Source organism: Telmatherina bonti (genome assembly GCF_933228915.1).
Source record: "Telmatherina bonti genome assembly, chromosome: 7".
NCBI lineage: Eukaryota > Metazoa > Chordata > Actinopteri > Atheriniformes > Telmatherinidae > Telmatherina > Telmatherina bonti.
Genome location: NC_136625.1, coordinates 31,493,114 through 31,510,091, shown reverse-complemented (window position 1 = coordinate 31,510,091; position 16,978 = coordinate 31,493,114). Strand labels below are relative to the sequence as shown.

General features: G+C 39.3%; 2 protein-coding genes across 2 annotated transcripts; one reads left to right on the top strand and one right to left on the bottom strand.

The window, feature by feature from the left end:
- Positions 1-927: 927 nt before the first annotated feature.
- LOC306758701 (homeobox protein Mohawk-like) lies at positions 928-8,863 on the top strand. Its single transcript, XM_079244075.1, has 6 exons — positions 928-1,228; positions 1,441-1,600; positions 1,675-1,828; positions 2,002-2,340; positions 8,303-8,336; positions 8,492-8,863. Exons 1-6 carry the CDS (start codon positions 1,038-1,040, stop codon positions 8,808-8,810), a joined length of 1,197 nt encoding a protein of 398 aa, XP_079100201.1. The 5' UTR covers positions 928-1,037; the 3' UTR covers positions 8,811-8,863.
- Positions 8,864-12,776: 3,913 nt separating this feature from the next.
- LOC306758871 (ras-related protein Rab-18-B) lies at positions 12,777-16,550 on the bottom strand. The gene is made up of 7 exons (XM_079244294.1): positions 16,380-16,550; positions 15,904-15,959; positions 15,758-15,819; positions 15,352-15,424; positions 15,026-15,144; positions 14,790-14,856; positions 12,777-14,163 (listed from the first exon to the last, which is right to left on the bottom strand). Exons 1-7 carry the CDS (start codon positions 16,445-16,447, stop codon positions 13,991-13,993), a joined length of 618 nt encoding a protein of 205 aa, XP_079100420.1. The 5' UTR covers positions 16,448-16,550; the 3' UTR covers positions 12,777-13,990.
- Between the last annotated feature and the right edge of the window lie 428 nt (positions 16,551-16,978).

The following is a 16,978-nucleotide window of genomic DNA, read 5'->3' as shown; positions in this document are numbered from 1 at the left end:
TACAAGAAAACATTTTGTCACTAATATTTGCTTTAAGATAATTCAGTTGTATTTTTTGCACAATGGGGTCTTGCATAAGTGCTTTGATGTGGGTAACAAATGAAAGTCAAACCACAGAGTCTGAATACTGTGCCCAGAGTGTCTGTTGTCATGTAGTTACATAACAATAAAAAATCCTGTCAAACGTCATTTTCATAATTATTCAGTCCTGGTTTTGCTAAAAAAGAGACAAACATTGACAAATGTGAGCCTTGTTGCGGTTAACAGCAGCTCACTCTGCTGACAGAGTAAAAGGTGTGCAATTCTAATCAAATGCACAGACCCAGAAATCAGAATTACACATATTACAAATGGCAACATTTGCTTTAATTATTCTCCTAGTTTTGCCTTCATGAAGGAGCAGATTGTAATGAAACCCATTTAAAAACAGCAGGATTCGTTTCCTAACATAAAACATAGTTTAGTGGTCTCGCCAGTTATAGGCAACCATGTAATTACGCTCGTAAATCTTAAAAATCCCCCCCTGCTAAAACATGGATTATTATTTGCTGACACAGTTTTTAGCAGTACCACAAGGTCCACGAGAATCCGGCACCTCATGCAGAAAATATGAGCGCATTTTTGAGCTGCTTCACACAGACTGCAGTCGCACCAGATAAAATCTCACTTGTAAATCTAATGACTGGGTTTGCTGATATTCCTTCATTTGTCCTGGAGAGCTGCTACTCTGCAGGCTTTGCTTGCAGAGACTTCCAGACAAGTGATTGGACAGCAAGAGGGCCAATGGGCGGAGGAGTTAGCAGGATATTTGAACTCTCCTCACACAGCTCAGCTTGTCCAGACATCTTTTCAAATGTTTTTCTCCCATCAGAGTCGATCATTATCTGGTTCCTCGGGCACCACAAGAAAATAAAAAGGGACGGCTTTTAACTTTTTCAAATCCTATCCAATAAGAATGGGAACGTACCATTTCAGCACATGTCTGGGAGTCTACTGATGCACCTGTCGACTGAGGAGAAAAGTCAGCGTGTTTAAGAATGGACAAAGTTGCTGCGATGAAGTCTGATAGTCTGCTTCATCTGGACGACAGCAGGAGAGCTGAGGAGAGGAGCAGGCTGAACGCTGCAGACTCTCCTCAGACGAGTTTAACAGACGGACAGAACGCAGACCTGCTGCGATGCCAGGAGACCACTGAAAACAGCTCTGCCTTGAAGTACAGAAGATATGGGTATGAATTTTTCATCTTGTGTTGGGAATTCTTTTGATGGCATAACCGAAAGTTAATACCATTTTGATGTTGATCATAACTCATTGATCAACAGTAGATAAGTGTATCCATTCACCCAACGGCAGTCAAACCAACAAAGAAAAAGGTTCATGAATCCATTTTAGCTTTGAGTCAAACAGATCCATTATCCAGCTGATATCTGACTCCCCCAGGTCTCGTCTGAGTGGGGTCAAAGCTCGCCACAAGAGACAGGTGCTGCAGGACATGGCTCGGCCACTAAAGCACTGGCTGTACAAGCACCGCGACAACCCCTACCCCACGAAAACTGAGAAGGTCCTTCTTGCTCTGGGCTCACATATGACTCTAGTACAGGTGAGGCCAGATCATAGCAGAAAGAAATGCATTTTCCTGAGCCAGTTTCCTGAAAGAAAGTAACATCTGTCCAGGTCTCCAACTGGTTTGCAAATGCCAGACGAAGGCTGAAGAACACAGTGAGGCAGCCAGATCTAAGTTGGGCCCTGAGGATCAAACTTTACAATAAATATATCCAGGGAAACGCTGAAAGGCTGAGTGTGTGCAGTGATGACACAGAATCTGATGGTAAGGGCCTTTATTGGCATTGACAGTTCATCAATTTCCTATTTTTCTGTGTCGCTACAGCCATGAAAAGGCCAAAGACTTTCTTTGGATCGTTTAATTTCCCCATTGAGGCTGCCTTGTTAACAATAGTTTGTAAAATATGACCAGTAACAGCTTTATTTGCTTTTCCACAGATGAAGAGTGTGCGCAACAGTCTCCTATCAGCCAGTCAAACTTTGGCAGGTCGTCTTCCCACAAAAGTGTGCTTGAGAAACAAGGCAGCATCCTCGCCATTGCCGACTGCGCCAACAGCGATGACAACACATCTCCTCCATCCAAGTACAAGAGCAGCTTACTGAATCGCTATCTGAATGACACTCTCCGGCACGTGATGGCAGCAAAGGCTGACGGCATTGCCTCAACCTGCAAGAGGAGAAGCCACTCCGAGTCGTTCAGCTCCAATGAATGTGATCAAGATGCTGTCTCTCCAGCTTCGTCCTATGAGACGGAGGCCAACTTCATCTACCACGTGGGTGAGAAATGTTTGGTCTTGTCTTATACTAAAGGAACAAACTGAGTTTTCCTACTGTTTGTGCACCTTACACTTAATATGTGATGACAAACAAGTTAAAACTATAAAATGGTACAAAACAAATTTTAGCATACCTCGTCCAAAGAAGCATCTTCCTCGTTAATTGGAGATTAATATTGTATATGAGGCAGACTGACAGCTTTATTACCCTGTTTCCCCTTGGTTCCGTTTTAACACACCACAGTGTGCTGTAAAATAAGAACAGAAACTTCCACTTGGCTTGTCAGAGCTCCCTGACGTTAATAAATCTCTGGCATTCCACTGAAACTCAGAAGCTTTGCGAGATTCAATCATACAGGAATACTGGGAGGGAGTTTGACACCCAGGTAGCCTTTCAAACCTTTGGGGAGTACAGCACACTGACAAGCTTCAAATCCGCGAAGGCACAGCAGCCAAAACCTCCTCAAACGTTACTAACAAAGACTCGTGCAGATGCTGAAATCCCTCATTTTAAAATTGGACGGGGCTCATGCTGGCTGCCACTGAACACCGCAAATATCATTTCCATATAGTAGAATGTGCCATTTGTTCCGCTTCAGCTTCTAGCCTTGATGGAAACGTCCAGTTCGTTCTCAAGGACAATTACAGAATGTCTGAGACTTTATTCCTCCCAGGGTGAGAAGTGGAGACCCTAGCCAAGTGTAGAAATGGAGCAGTCTGTCTGTAAAATGCTGAGGACATCTTGTTCAGCGAGTGTCAGGGTTGCCACTAACATGTGAGACAACATAAAGGAAATTCACTAATATTCATTCAACTTTTCCCGTCAGTGTTTGAAGATGCAATTGGCTCCATCAACTTATATTTGCTTTGGCAGACAGCTTCTCCCAAGTGTTACTTTCCCACTCAAACTCAATCTGATGTTGTGCAGTGCATTACAAAAGTTGTGAAAACATTTCTGAGACCAGTTCTACTCTTTACACTCAAGTTTCACTCTAAAATTAAACCAGACAAGCCTAACTATTTTGAAAGTAATTTCCTGGCAATAAAGTAGTTACAATTTGACAAACTCTTTTAATGGATATTTTCCTAGTTTGTAAAAAGGAATAGTGTGCACTAAGATGCATTTTAACCATGGGTTGGTTACCTAATGGAAGGAAACTGCAGAGGGTAATAAAGGTTTGTTGTATATACAATACCGCCCAGTGTTAAGATTATTCTGGTCCTCAAACAGTTATTCTACAGCTATTTGAACAGCCTCAATATAAAACTAGTAAATCCCTTTGTTTACCTTAAAAAACATGAGGGAAAAAGCATTTCCAAATCTATACAGAAGCAAGTCATACATGAAGCTAGCTAGGCTAACTGGATGGTTGCAAGTTAGCTTAGCTAACTTCATATATTGTGTTAAGCTAACTGGCTCCATATGTTTTGCTGAACTAACTGGCTAGCTGCCAGTTAGCCTGCCTCACTTGAGACGTTTTTACACTGATCTAAAAACCTGCTAACAGAAGCTAACAACCAGGTCTGGCAGATATAGATGAAGGTCTTAATCAGCGAAGATCACCTCAGCTTCGAACATAACCTTAAGCATATGTGCTAATTTTGACTTTAACTGGCCCTACAAAATTTGTTACAGTTCACATTTTCTATACAACATAACTGTTCAAATGACATTACCATTTCATGTGGCAGCCTTGAAAGCAACAGCTAGACTTTACAGATATAGCAATCAAATTAGTCTTTTTTCCCCTTTCTTTTCTTATTTATCAATACTGTCAAAACACCTGGAATCTAATTCTCTGGACAACTTTGTGTGGCTGACATCCACAGTCCAGTCAAAAGCAGTAAATTAGAATAATTTTCTCAGAGGCTTGTTATAATTAGAAACAGAGCTTACGAAACAGAATAAAGCTTTTTTTCTGGGAGGAAGAAACATACTGCATTGATAAATTTTAGTCTTTGAGCGCTGATAATATCCCTGCTTCTACTGGCAGTTAGGTAGGCTTTGGTTGACTCTATTAGTTAGTGTTGTGTTTTGTTTTTTTTAACCTGTTTAATACTACTTTGGGTATAAAAACTAGAAAATAAAAACCCCTAGTTAGCTAGTCATTATCTTCTGTTATCTTTGTTTTGTTTTATTTAAACTTTTGTGTTGTAGGCTTGGCTAAACACTTTCAACCTGATACATATTCTTTTATTTTCATACAAAAATGAAAGTATTAATCTATTTGGGTATAGTTTAATATAAACAATTATACCACAAACATCTCCACATATCAACATGACAAGCAAAAACTGACTACAAAACGTTTTCATTGCTAATATTTGCAAGTATGGGTTTATTACATTTGCAGTAAATTTTCAATTTTGAAAATAAATAAAGTGACAAATAAATTATAAATTGGCTTTTAGACTATGTAGCGAGTCAAATAGATTGTATAGCTAACACTGGTAGGGAATTTAAAAGTATTATGCTGTATATAGAGGGCATAAATAGTATTGAATATGTTTTTTGAGAGCATGTTTAAGAAGTTTAACTATAAATCTATCAGGCCACTCTGAGTTTCTCTTGGTATTATGGGTTGTGTTTCTGCCACGGTAATAGTTCATATAAACTATCAATAAAGCTGAATGAAAAAGAAGTTCAATAAATCAATATTACTGTTTCATATTTTCTATTTTCAAATTTGGAAACATGTTATAAATGGACACAATACAAAGCTGTGTGAAAATGTGACGTAGTTTTGTTGGTTAAGCAACTACAGCGCTTGTAAAACGAAACAGCTTATCTGAGATTTAAATGCTGAAAACAGAACAAAGGCCAATGAAAATCAATGTACATGTACATGAAAGTTTCAGTTGCACTTTTTATAATAACAATCCATTTCCCAGACACAAGTAGATAAAAGAAATGTGTTTCGAGGTCTGATTTTCAAATTGAGTTTTTTGTTGTTTCATAAACAAAGACACTTGTAAGATTTACTTATTTAGATTTTCATCTGCATCTCTAAGATTTTCTGATAGTAGTCAGGTAAACTATAACACATTGGCAGGCACATCTGGTCTCTATTCCCAAAGATTGTGGATGAAAGTGTCTTAAAATGTCTCTTTTTTTTCTAATCAAATTTTATTTCCCAAAATCTTGAACTCATTCTTAAAACATGTCATGTACACATTTATTTTAACGCTTACATATATGCTTATATATTCCTGCTGGTCATATTAAGGATGTTTGCAACCAAGTTAGTCTCCTCTGTGGAGGTGCAATGGAAAGTCAAGCTGCCAGAATTATGATAGTCTCTAACACCATTAACACATTTAAATTCAGCCCGAGAGACGACTAAAGTGTCTCTAAACCTGAAGTGATTTACTGATAACTAATGCCACTTCACTGCGTCTTACAAGGTTTCAGTCCCACAGGCTGTAAAAATCCAGTGTATCACAGCAAGTTTCCTTTTTATTGTATAGGAATGTTTACACCATATAACATGGGCTTCTCATCAACTTTACTATTTCCCTTAAAAAGGCTGGAGAGCTATAAAGATGACAAGAATGGTGTTTTATTGTATGCGGAGCAGTGAAAAACAAATTTGGACATATCTTACTGTGTTTTCTACCACTCATGATTCACACTTTTTAGAACATTCATGGTAAACACACTAAGGAGAAAATTGTTTGTTGGGTTTAGCGATACACTGACAAGACTGACTCAAGTCACTGACAATGGGCCACAAAAGGGGACAAAAACTTAAATCAGCTCTTATACATTATTTCAGGGCTTATGGAAGGTGAACTTTCAACAGTTTTGAACATTTGAGTCAAAGAAATGACCACAAGTTGCTAATGGCCAATGTCCACATATTGTTTTTGTTTCAAACCATAGATCTTAAAGCAACACTGCATAAGTTTCCAAACTTGAAACTCAGTGTTTCTGACTCGTTTAATTGGTACACTGACATACATTACGCACGTTCCAGTGGATCTCTGAGCACCAGATTTGAAGATCTATTACTATGGTCATATAGGAGGTACGCTACCACATAACAAACGGGGTAGGCATTACTTAGTAATCTTAGTAATCTTGTTCCCACACAAGCTTAGTAATTTGTTGCTACAGAGCAGTATGTTTTCTATCACTATTTCCAGACAGGCTCCATACCTACCAACATTAATAAAGACACCATACTTTGCAAGTCAAAAGTTTGGACACACTTTTCCACTAAATCCAATGGGAAAGTGTGTCCAAACTTTGACCTGTACAGTATGTCCATAGTAAAGTGTAAAAACAGTTAAATTATATGTTTGTATGTTCTGTGATGACTTTATTTTGTCTGCTGTATGTATATAAGGCTGCAGCTTATTGGTAAACACTTGTTTTTTTTTCAGTCAACTTTTTTCAAATGCTGGTAAGCAGATGTTACAAAGAGTCTTGGTTCTTGCTTCATCATCTTTTACTGGCAAGCTAACACACCACTAGCTTCTTGACAGCAGCAAAGAGTGAGATTAATCTTTAAAAATGCAAGACAGCTTCTCATTTTAAAACAGATAATGTATGTGGTCTTTTTGAATAATTAAACCTTTGAAATTAAAGCATATTTCACACTCAAACAACAAAAGACTACTGAGTATATTTATACATCCTTATAAAAATGAAGCTGTTAACTGAACCTCTCTTCAAATTTGAAGCTCACCAGAGGTAAAAAAAAAAAAAAAAAAATACAATGTTTTTTTTTCTTTGTAATAAATATATCAGAGGTGCATTTGGCCTGCTTTTTGGGAAGACATGTTAGCCTTTTGGAGGAAAAACTCCTGAGGGACATTCAGTAGCAATAGTAGAAAAAGTAACAAGAGCATGAAACATTTAAATGATTTACTATCAGTGTAAAGTTGCTTTTGGCTCTGGCCAGCGCGTAGAAAGCAGAGATGGCCATGTTTCGGGCTGTTAGCACTGAAAGACTGTGTTTCAGCAGTGGGCCTCTAATTTCCCCGAGCATTGCTCTCTCAAGAAAAATCAGTTTTGACCACCATCTATCTGCTCCAATAAAAAAGAAAAGCTGAAATGGAAAGTATGTTCTACAAAAATTGCACTCGTACAGAAAGACCATAAATAGAAACTGCGCAGACAATGCAATATAACAACAGTCTCGTTTGTTCTGTCTCTGCTCCTATAACGTACAGGCTGTTTCTACTCGGGGCCTTGGAACAATTAATCCTTCATTCTTCCAAAGATAAGGAAGAGTAGTGCAGGACTGAAATGAAATTAACCTGTTAACTCGTATTTAGGAGTAGGACTTCAACCAATCCTCCAATCACAAAACAGATGTTCTTACACCAACTACAGGTCCTATGTCTTCTTTTACATCAACCCTTTCTTCCATCCATCCATCCACCCATCCATACATACATCCATTTATCCACCCCTCCATCCATCCATTTATCCATACATCCATCCATTTATCCACCCCTCCATCCATCCATTTATCCACCCCTCCATCCATCCATCCATCCACTCCTCCATCCATCCATCCATCCAGTCATTTTACCATATTTATCCATCAATTTATAAATCCATTCATTGTTTCTCTCCTCCTCAATCCATCCAGGTATCCTTCTATCTCTCTATCACCATTCATGCATCCAACATTTCCTCTTCTTCCATCCATCCATTCTTCCTCCTTTTTACCTCATTTATAGACCTTATTCCTGCCATACTTCTCCATCTTCATATCCATATATTCTCTTCCTTCTTCTTCTAGTTCAACATTTTACTTCAAGCACCACTGGTTGGTGTGTTTTTTCAGAGGGTTCTGATCCAGTCGGCTTGTATCAGTAACCTCATGTGATGGAACCTTGACTCTGATTCTCCTTCTCATCAACCACCTCTTAAAATGTCTCATCTCATTCATGGAAATATTATTTCACTTCTTTTGTATAAACAGTCATGGCATGTATGTGTTTTGTAGATACAGTGGACTATGTTTCAACTAAGTCTGAAAGGTAGGTAATTATTTGTTGTTAACTTCATTAAAAAATCAAATTCCCACGTTTCAACTTCAAAGTTACCAAACTGAAGCCATGTTTCAATTTATTAATCTACTATCAATTAAAAATCCCTCCACTTCTTGTTGAGTTGTTTCTTCATGTCTACATAGGAGCCAGAAGCAGGACCGGGGCCCACAAGGACCTAACCAAGGCTGGAGGGAGATCCATGCTGCGGTGGCCCTCACCAGCTTAGCCCAGGGTCAGAGTTCCACTGCAGACCAGAGCAGCGCTCCTCCCATGGGGCAGAGCTGTGCCACAGAGCCCATCTCCGTGTCCAGGACCACTATAACAGACAGAATCAGTGTCAACGGACCTGTGACAGGCCTGAGGCCGGGCACAGGGACCACTTTCACAAGTCGTATCATCCAGAAATCCTGTCATATCTCTGAGGTTCAGACTGTTAAAGTTGTCCTGGCAAACAGCGGATAAGCACCAAACATTTAGGATTACCAGACTCTGAAGTGCCTTCATTATTCACTCTGTACAGCCACGACTAACATTTAATGTTGACTAGATTCTATATTTTCTATCGTTTTTTTTTTTTTGTTTTTTACTGTAAAATCCAAACACTAACCTAATGAAACTGAAAATAAATATTTTTCTCTGCTCTTAATGTCCATTAATATTGCAGTAAGTTATATTAACTCTCAGGAGACTGGATCATCATCCAATGATAAAGCAGCTGTTTAAATAAAGTAAAGATGAAATCTTCTGGACAGTTTTCTGTTTTTTGCTTTTTTGCCTTAAATCATTGCTTTGCAGTGGCCTGGTTGCAGAGCTTTGCTGAGCTTATACTTAGTGGTGCTGTAGATTCTGTGTGTGCAAACATAGACTCTCATTATAGCTTTCTCAATTGTAGTTTTAAAAAGTTATAATGTGGGAAGAAGGGTGGCACACGGAGCTGAGCACAGGCGTAGTTCCTTAGGCCAGGGAGGTTACAGTGAATCATTTTGCTATAAGCCTCACAGAGACAGCTCAGTGAAAGTGGATTTCTACATTTGATGAAATATGTGTAAAGACTTGCCAAAACCAGCAGTGGGTCATGGAGTGAAATGGGAACACTGAAATTTGACAGGAGCCACTGATAGTTTTTTTCTTCCAGAAGAATGTATGTTTTGTAATTGAAGAGGAAATTAAAATCCAAATTCAGTGGTTATCAATCCCCTAACAACTCATTAATGTTCCTTAGTGTTGCACATTTTTGCCATAAAAAAGGCAGAACCACTGATTTGTTACTGCAACTCCAGTTCCAAACAAATTGGGACATTATGTAAAATAGAAATAATACAAAATGCAGTGATTTCCCAATCTCATAAATGCATATTTTATTCCCAATAGAAGTACATATCCCTAACGCACACATTTTACCATTTCATGAACAATATTAGCTTATTTTTAAACAGACAGCAGCAACATTTCTGAAAAAAAGTTGGAACATGGGCAAAAAATGGCTGGAAAAGTCATTTCTACAAATTCAAAAACAATGGAAGTATTTGACAACTAATCATGTGAAATGGTAATAGATCAGTCACATGACTAGGTATGAAATTAACATTTCAGAAAGGCAGAGTCTCTCAGATATAAAAGTGGGCAGAGGTTCAATAAACTGCAAAAGACTTGGTCTAAAAATTGACGAATGATTTCAGATGAAGAAATGTTCCTCTCTTAGCCTGTGGGACTCTGAAAGCAGCTGATAGGTATCGAAAGGCTAAGTGGGATGTGGTTTTGGCTGCCGCCAAGCCAAAAACTCAGGCATGGGAGGAGTTCGGCGATGCCATGAAGAATGACTTCCGGACAGCTTCAAGGCGATTCTGGTCCACCATCCGGCAACTCAGGAGGGGGAAGCAGTGCTCTGTCAATACTGTGTACAGTGGAGATTCTGGACTGGCAGACTGGGGTGGTGCACCCCCTTTCTAAGAAGGGAGACTGGAGGGTGTGCTCCCTGGAAAGGTCGATTCAAAGGTCCTGGAGAGGAGGGTCCGTTGGATTGTTGAATTTCGGTTGGGGAAGGAGCAGTGCAGTTTTCGTCCCGGTGACGGAACAGTGAACCAGCTCTATACCCTCTTTGGGGTCCTGGGTGGGGAAAGAAGTTTGCACAACCAGTTTAGGTTTGCTTTGTGGACTTGGAGAAGGCATTTGACCCTCGGGGACTCCTGTGGGAAGTACTTCAGGAGTATGACCCCCTTGTACAAACTGTCCAGGCGCTGTACGACAGGCGTCAGAGCTTGGTCCACATTGCCAGCAGTAAATCAGATTCACTTTCAGTCAGGGTTGGACTCCGCCAAGGCTCCCCTTTATCACCGATTCTGTTCATAACTTATATGGACAGAATTTCTAGGCACAGCCAAGGTGTTGAGGGGATCCAGTTTGGTGATCTCAGGATTGGGTCTCTGCTTTTTGCAGATGATGTGGTCCTGTTGGCTTCATCTGGTTGTGATCTCCAGCTCTCACTTGAGTGATTTGCAGCCGAGTGTGAAGTAGCTGGGATCGAAATCAGCACCTTCAAATTCAACACCATGGTCCTCAGCTGAAATAGGGTGGATTGCCCTCTCCGGGTCGGGAGTGAGGTCCTGCCCCAAGTGGAGGAGTTTAAATATCTCAGGGTCTTGTTCATGAGTGAGGGAAGGATGGAGCGTGAGGACAATAGGCGGATCGATGGGGCCGGCCCACCCTTAGAGATAGGGTGAGAAGCTCTATTATTCGGGAGGAGTTCAAAGTAGAGCCACTGCTCCTCAGCATCGAGAGCCAGTTGAGGTGGCTCAGGAATCTGGTCAGGATGCCTCCTGGACACCTCCCTGTTGAGGTGTTATGGCATGTCCCTGCAGGAGAAGACCCCGAAGACCCAGGACACGTCGGAAAGATTATATCTCTTGGCTGGGTCTGGGAACACCTTGGGATCCCCCTGCAGAGTTGGCAAATGTGGCTGGGGGAAGAGAAGTCTGGGTTTTCCTGCTTAGGCTGCTGCCTCATGACCCGACCCCAGATAAGCTGCAGAAAATGGATGGATGGATGAATGGATTTTCAATACAATTATGCATGAACAACAAAGTTATTGCTCATACCGTAAAAATACAAATTTGGCAGTAACTCAGGGAGAGATGCTGATTTAGGCATAGAATTCCCAATTTCACCAAATACCAGTGTATCTTTCTTATCTATAAAGATTCTGACAGTTTCAAGCTTCAAATTAAAGTATTGATGTTATAACACCAGTATTGGTTGACATCAATACCAGTTTTGGTAGGCTATTTGGATCAGTTCGCCCACCACTATCTAGAACCCAACTTGCCCCCACACCACAAAAATCACTCCAGTCAAGGACTATGTTTATTTCATTTGCTGTGGATGACGAAAATTTTTACAATATTTGAGAACAATTACAAACTGTTGAATGTGGTAATGCTGTTGTTGAGCGACCATCCGACTGAAGAGAAGCTGGAAGCCATGCTGCTGTGATGAAAACAGTATGAGTTTTAACAATGTGTTGCTGAAATATGCAAATCCTTCCTTGAAACGTCCTTCAGTGTAGTTCAGTGTTAGACCGTACATTATTAAAGAAATTCTCAACATGAATAAGCTAAAGAGAAGTTAAAGCCTTTTAAGTATTTACTTTCTATTGCTTTTGAGAGTATTAGAAGAGTGGTGGAAATCGTGAATTCTCCTTTAAACCTTCTGTTTTTTCTTCCTTGCTAGTGCTAAGTTCTCACGTTAGCATTCGCCTAATTTATGTTAGCGTTTCTCAAGCTAACACAATGTGCCACCCTGTTGGGAATTGGGATTGGCTCCCAGTTTTTTAAATGGAACAAATGGATTGTCTGATCTAGCTTTTATCAAACTTTAAGATGTATTTTGGAGACTTAAAACAAAACACATATCTTTTAGAATCATGAAAAATGTTTTTTTTAAAAATCTTTTTTCAGACAGCTCTGCTGTCAGCGTCTGGAAAATCTTACTTCATTTCTGTGAAAGGCCTCAAAGTGTTTGGATTGCTTTTATCCTAAATCGGATCTCAGCAATTTTGACAGAAAAACTTCAAATCTGATATTTCCAGAGAGTATGTTCACCCCAGGAGAGGATGTCACTGTATATGGAGACAGATTCGTCTACTTCCATCGTCATCACACCAAACTCACAACTTCAAATGAGTGAAGACAATTTTAACACATCCACAATTAGCAAGGATTTTCCACAATGTCCTGGTTTTGGTCCATTTCTTTTTTATTTTTATTTTTTTTACATTTTGAGTGAAGAATGTTTTCATTCTTGCGTGTACAACCAGCGAGTCATCAACAAAGTATTCTGGAAAGACCACCTCACCTCTTGTTTCCACTCTACACCTGCTTTTAATTTAGCTGAGCTTCCCTTCAACACAGAAACTACACAGAACGATGACAAAAGGAGTCGCAGAAGAGGGGGTGACAGCATCTTCAGGTTGTTTATTTCAGTTTGAAACAATTCAAACATTAATCTTGCAAATGTCTCTCAGTGTTAAGGCAGGCTGCAATTTGACATGTGTGGTTCTGCGTTACAAAAACAAAAAAAAAAAAACAAAAAAAAAAAAAAAAAAAAGCAAAAGCAACAGATAGAAAAAGGACAGACGCGAACAGAAACATTAAAATGAATCATATAATGAAGATAGAAATACTTGACTTCTAATGGAGCACACTAAACAGACACTGCAACACAAATGGGATAAACAAGATAACAAGGTGCACGTATGTTATTGCAGGAGCTTTTGATATTGTAAACCTATCAGCTCTGACAGCTGTAGTCCATATAACACATGCAAAGACAAGTAGTGTCAGGAAAAAAAAATCCCACAAGGCAAATATGATTACTTGTTTAGAGTATGTTCATGTTCAGAGAAATAAACACAAGAAATCCGCACAATAAAATGCATCTACACCATCAAATCTGTAACAACTTAGTTAAAAGTGAAAAACTGTCAGTAACTGGGCTCCATAGGAAAACAAACAAACAAAAAACCTTCTTTGGAAGCATTCACAGTGGTCTGGTGTGAAAAAACCCAGTCATTATGTGTTAACCACAGGCTAATGTTATCATTACAACCTCTGCCACCCTCCTCAATCCAAGCTGTGTGTTTCCCAAAGCTTCAGGTTGTACTGGAACAGTTTGTACCCAGCAGCTACACAGAGGCTGACATTTTCAGCCAAGAATGCATTAATAGGGAACAAGATTTTATTCATTTTTAAGTTAGAAGTCGATCAAGGAGAATTAAAAGTTAATTTACTTTTAATCAAACCTGAAAGGCAATCTACTGCAGCTACAAACCGGTTAATGCTACAGGCTTTATGCGAGTAACCTGAATCACTGCTGCCAATAATGGGAACTTAAACCAGACTCATGCCACGTAAGTATACGTGGCTTTTATATTCTTTTAAAATACTGTTCTTCATGAGAGAAGAGGGTATACCTGCATTGTTCAATTTTTTTCATGATTTAAACGGAGAAGCAACACATAAGTAATGGTGGTTGAACATTAATTGTGCAAACTGCAATGCTCTGAACCCCAGCAAAAACTCCTGTTTTCTTTCTCATCTGTCTCTGGTCCAAAGTTACGACTATCAGGTGAGTTTTTTTGTTTTGTTTCAAGGTATGGAACAATATCCCCCACATGCCCTGCCCCTGGCCTGGTCCTGGTCCCTGAGCTGGAGCTTCTGACCCTGGTTTTCACTCTCCCAGAGCCCCGGAGTCTGCAGGATCTTCTCCACCAGCTCCTCAAAGGCACACTGGACGCCGTCTTTGGTCTTTGCACTGGCCTCTGAACAAAGGGAGGATTTATGGGATCGGTAAGGAGGCCAAAATGTTACAGAGGACAAACCAGAAGAGAGAAAAAAAACCCTGCAAAACTGCACATCGGGTTTTAAATCCAAAACATGTGCCCTTTAAACAAACTTACAACCCTGTTTTTGTTTTAAATATCTTGTATTGACTAACATGACATATAAAGAAATGACTTTATTTAATCTTTAAGTAGATTAAATCTACAAAATATTCTTGTTTCAAAACCTCTTAATTTAGCTTTTCTGAAATGGAAACTCCACAGAAACGTTAACCTAATTTCCCAGAGAGGGCCGGAATGGAAACGGGAACGAGGAACACGTGCGGACATGGATTTGATAAATGAAAGACGGCTAGATTTTTATCATAACGCGCTTCTTCTGCAGTGGCTCCATCTTTCGTCCAGACACTTGTGCCAAAGCAAGACAGACAGCACAGCTAATCTGAGCTAAATACACAACTTTCTCGATGACTTGCCCCAACTATGCAATTACAGATGAGACTTTCAAGCACTGTAGGCTCATTTTAAAGGGCTATAAGTTACATATTCATGGCTTTGTTTTGTAAATGAAAGTGATGGGCCATGTCTGGTTCCACAGTACTCACCAATAAAAAGCATAGAGTGTTTCCTGGCAAATTTCAAACCCTCATTTCTGTCCACTTCACGGTCATCCTGAAAGCAGACCAGGTGTTTAATCATCCCAAAGCAGTAAAACGCACAACAACAACTTGGTTTCTATAGTAACTGTATTTAGAAAGTCAAAGTTCACTGTAAAAAAAAAGGAAAAAAAAAAGTGAGCTGTACGATGCGCGTGTTGACCATTAGAGCCGGCAAAACTCACCATATCGATTTTGTTCCCAACCAGCATTTTTACTATGTCGTTGCGTGTTGAGTAGGTTTCCAGCTCATTCAGCCAGTTTTCAAGCTTCGTAAATGTGTCACGTTTGGTGACATCATATACTGACAAAAAAAAAAAAAAAAAGAAGAAGAAAGTCTGAGTCAAACCATGAAACTAATATAAATATTTTCTTTACTTTTTATTTAGAAGTTGGAATATTTAGATGCTTTTTATTCTTCAATAACATTAATTTAAACATTATTATAACTGCACAAAAGAGAGAAATTAAACCAAATCCTATTAATGCAATCATTTAATCAGCTGTTTACCAAGAATAACACCCTGCGCACCACGATAGTAGCTGGGTGTGAGAGTGCGAAACCGTTCCTGTCCAGCTGTGTCCTGCAAAAGATTAAACATTAACACACAGAGGTGCAGTACAAACAGCACCCAACTTCATCTTTCTGATATTAAATAAAGAAGTATACTGCTAAAAACTGGACTTTTGGAGTCTTTAAGTCTTTTCAGTAAGCCAGAAGAAACACTATTAGTGTTAATAATTAGAAAAACAACAACCTGAAACATGTTTGTTTAAAGTTAATGCTGTGTGGAAACCTAATGCCTCACGCCCTGTAGTTTTGCTTGTATAATGTCGCCATCTCGTGGAGAAATTCTTGAACTTCACAATGTTTTTCCCTGATCAATACATCACAAATAAGGACATTTAAGACTCACCCAAATAGCTAGCTTGGCTTTGTTTCCTTCTATTGCAAGTGTCTTCACTTTAAAATCCACACCTGATGAGAAAAGTAGTGAATTATCAATTCTTATTTTTAATTTCCACATATTTATGTATGTTTGAGTGTGTTTGGGTGTAAAACCTATTGTGGCTGACTGCTCTGGATCAAAAGTATCTTCTGTGAACCTCAGGAGGAGGCTGCAGGGGAGAAAAGATGACATGGAAATGAGCTGGGTATGCACTACAGTAGGCTATTGTTAGCTGGGAAAAGCTTTAGCAACCTGCTTCCTGCCAGGAGGATCACAGGATCCCACAACAAAAACAACAACAACAATGCAGTCTTGTTGCTGAGCTGTGGAAACGCAGCATCATTTCTCTGGACATAAATACAAAATTAAGATAAACAACATGGAGAAGAAAAGTTTAATATAGGAAAAATGGGTGTCTTGTGTTTCAAAGTCACTTAAACGAGTTTATTAGAAGTTCACACTTGACTGAGACCTGATAGATAAGACACTTTAGCAGATAGCAGCAGCTGCTGAGCAGGAAGGAATAAACTTGCATAACAAGAAAAATGTCAACATTAACAACAAGCTAGCTCGCTCTGGACAGACACACCTGGACTTTCCGACTCCACTTTCACCGATTATCAACAGTTTCAGTGTGGTCAGCACGTCCTCGTCCATGTTACAGCAGCGGCTGGCCTGACCTCCACCTGGAGACGCTTTGAGAGATCAATTTTAGACTGTTTTGATGGCAGCAGGCGGCTATCGGCTCCGACGACAGCCTGCTGTTAGCGTAACTTCCGCACAAGCCGCCGACGTCATGACGTCACGTAAATGCACGAGGACTAAAATTTATTTTTATTTATTTAATGTTCATGTTCGCATCGTTCTGCTGTGTTGTTATAATGTTGTTGTAATACCTTGCTAGATTTAAATTTACCTTACAAAATGATGCAAAAATGTAAAATTATTATAAATATATGCTGCTATATGAGAGAAAAAGTCAAGAAAAATGAATAAAAAATATTGTTTTTTGTTTTATATGGGAAAAAACATAATGTATTAACCCAATTTCTGAAGTATGGGTATATTATAATCAGTTTTAATACATTTATGGTTTTACTCATGAACAATTTATTTGAGCAGAATCAGAGAGGAAAACTTGGTTACTATATAATTTCTTCTAGGTAAATGGGGATAAATGTGACAAGA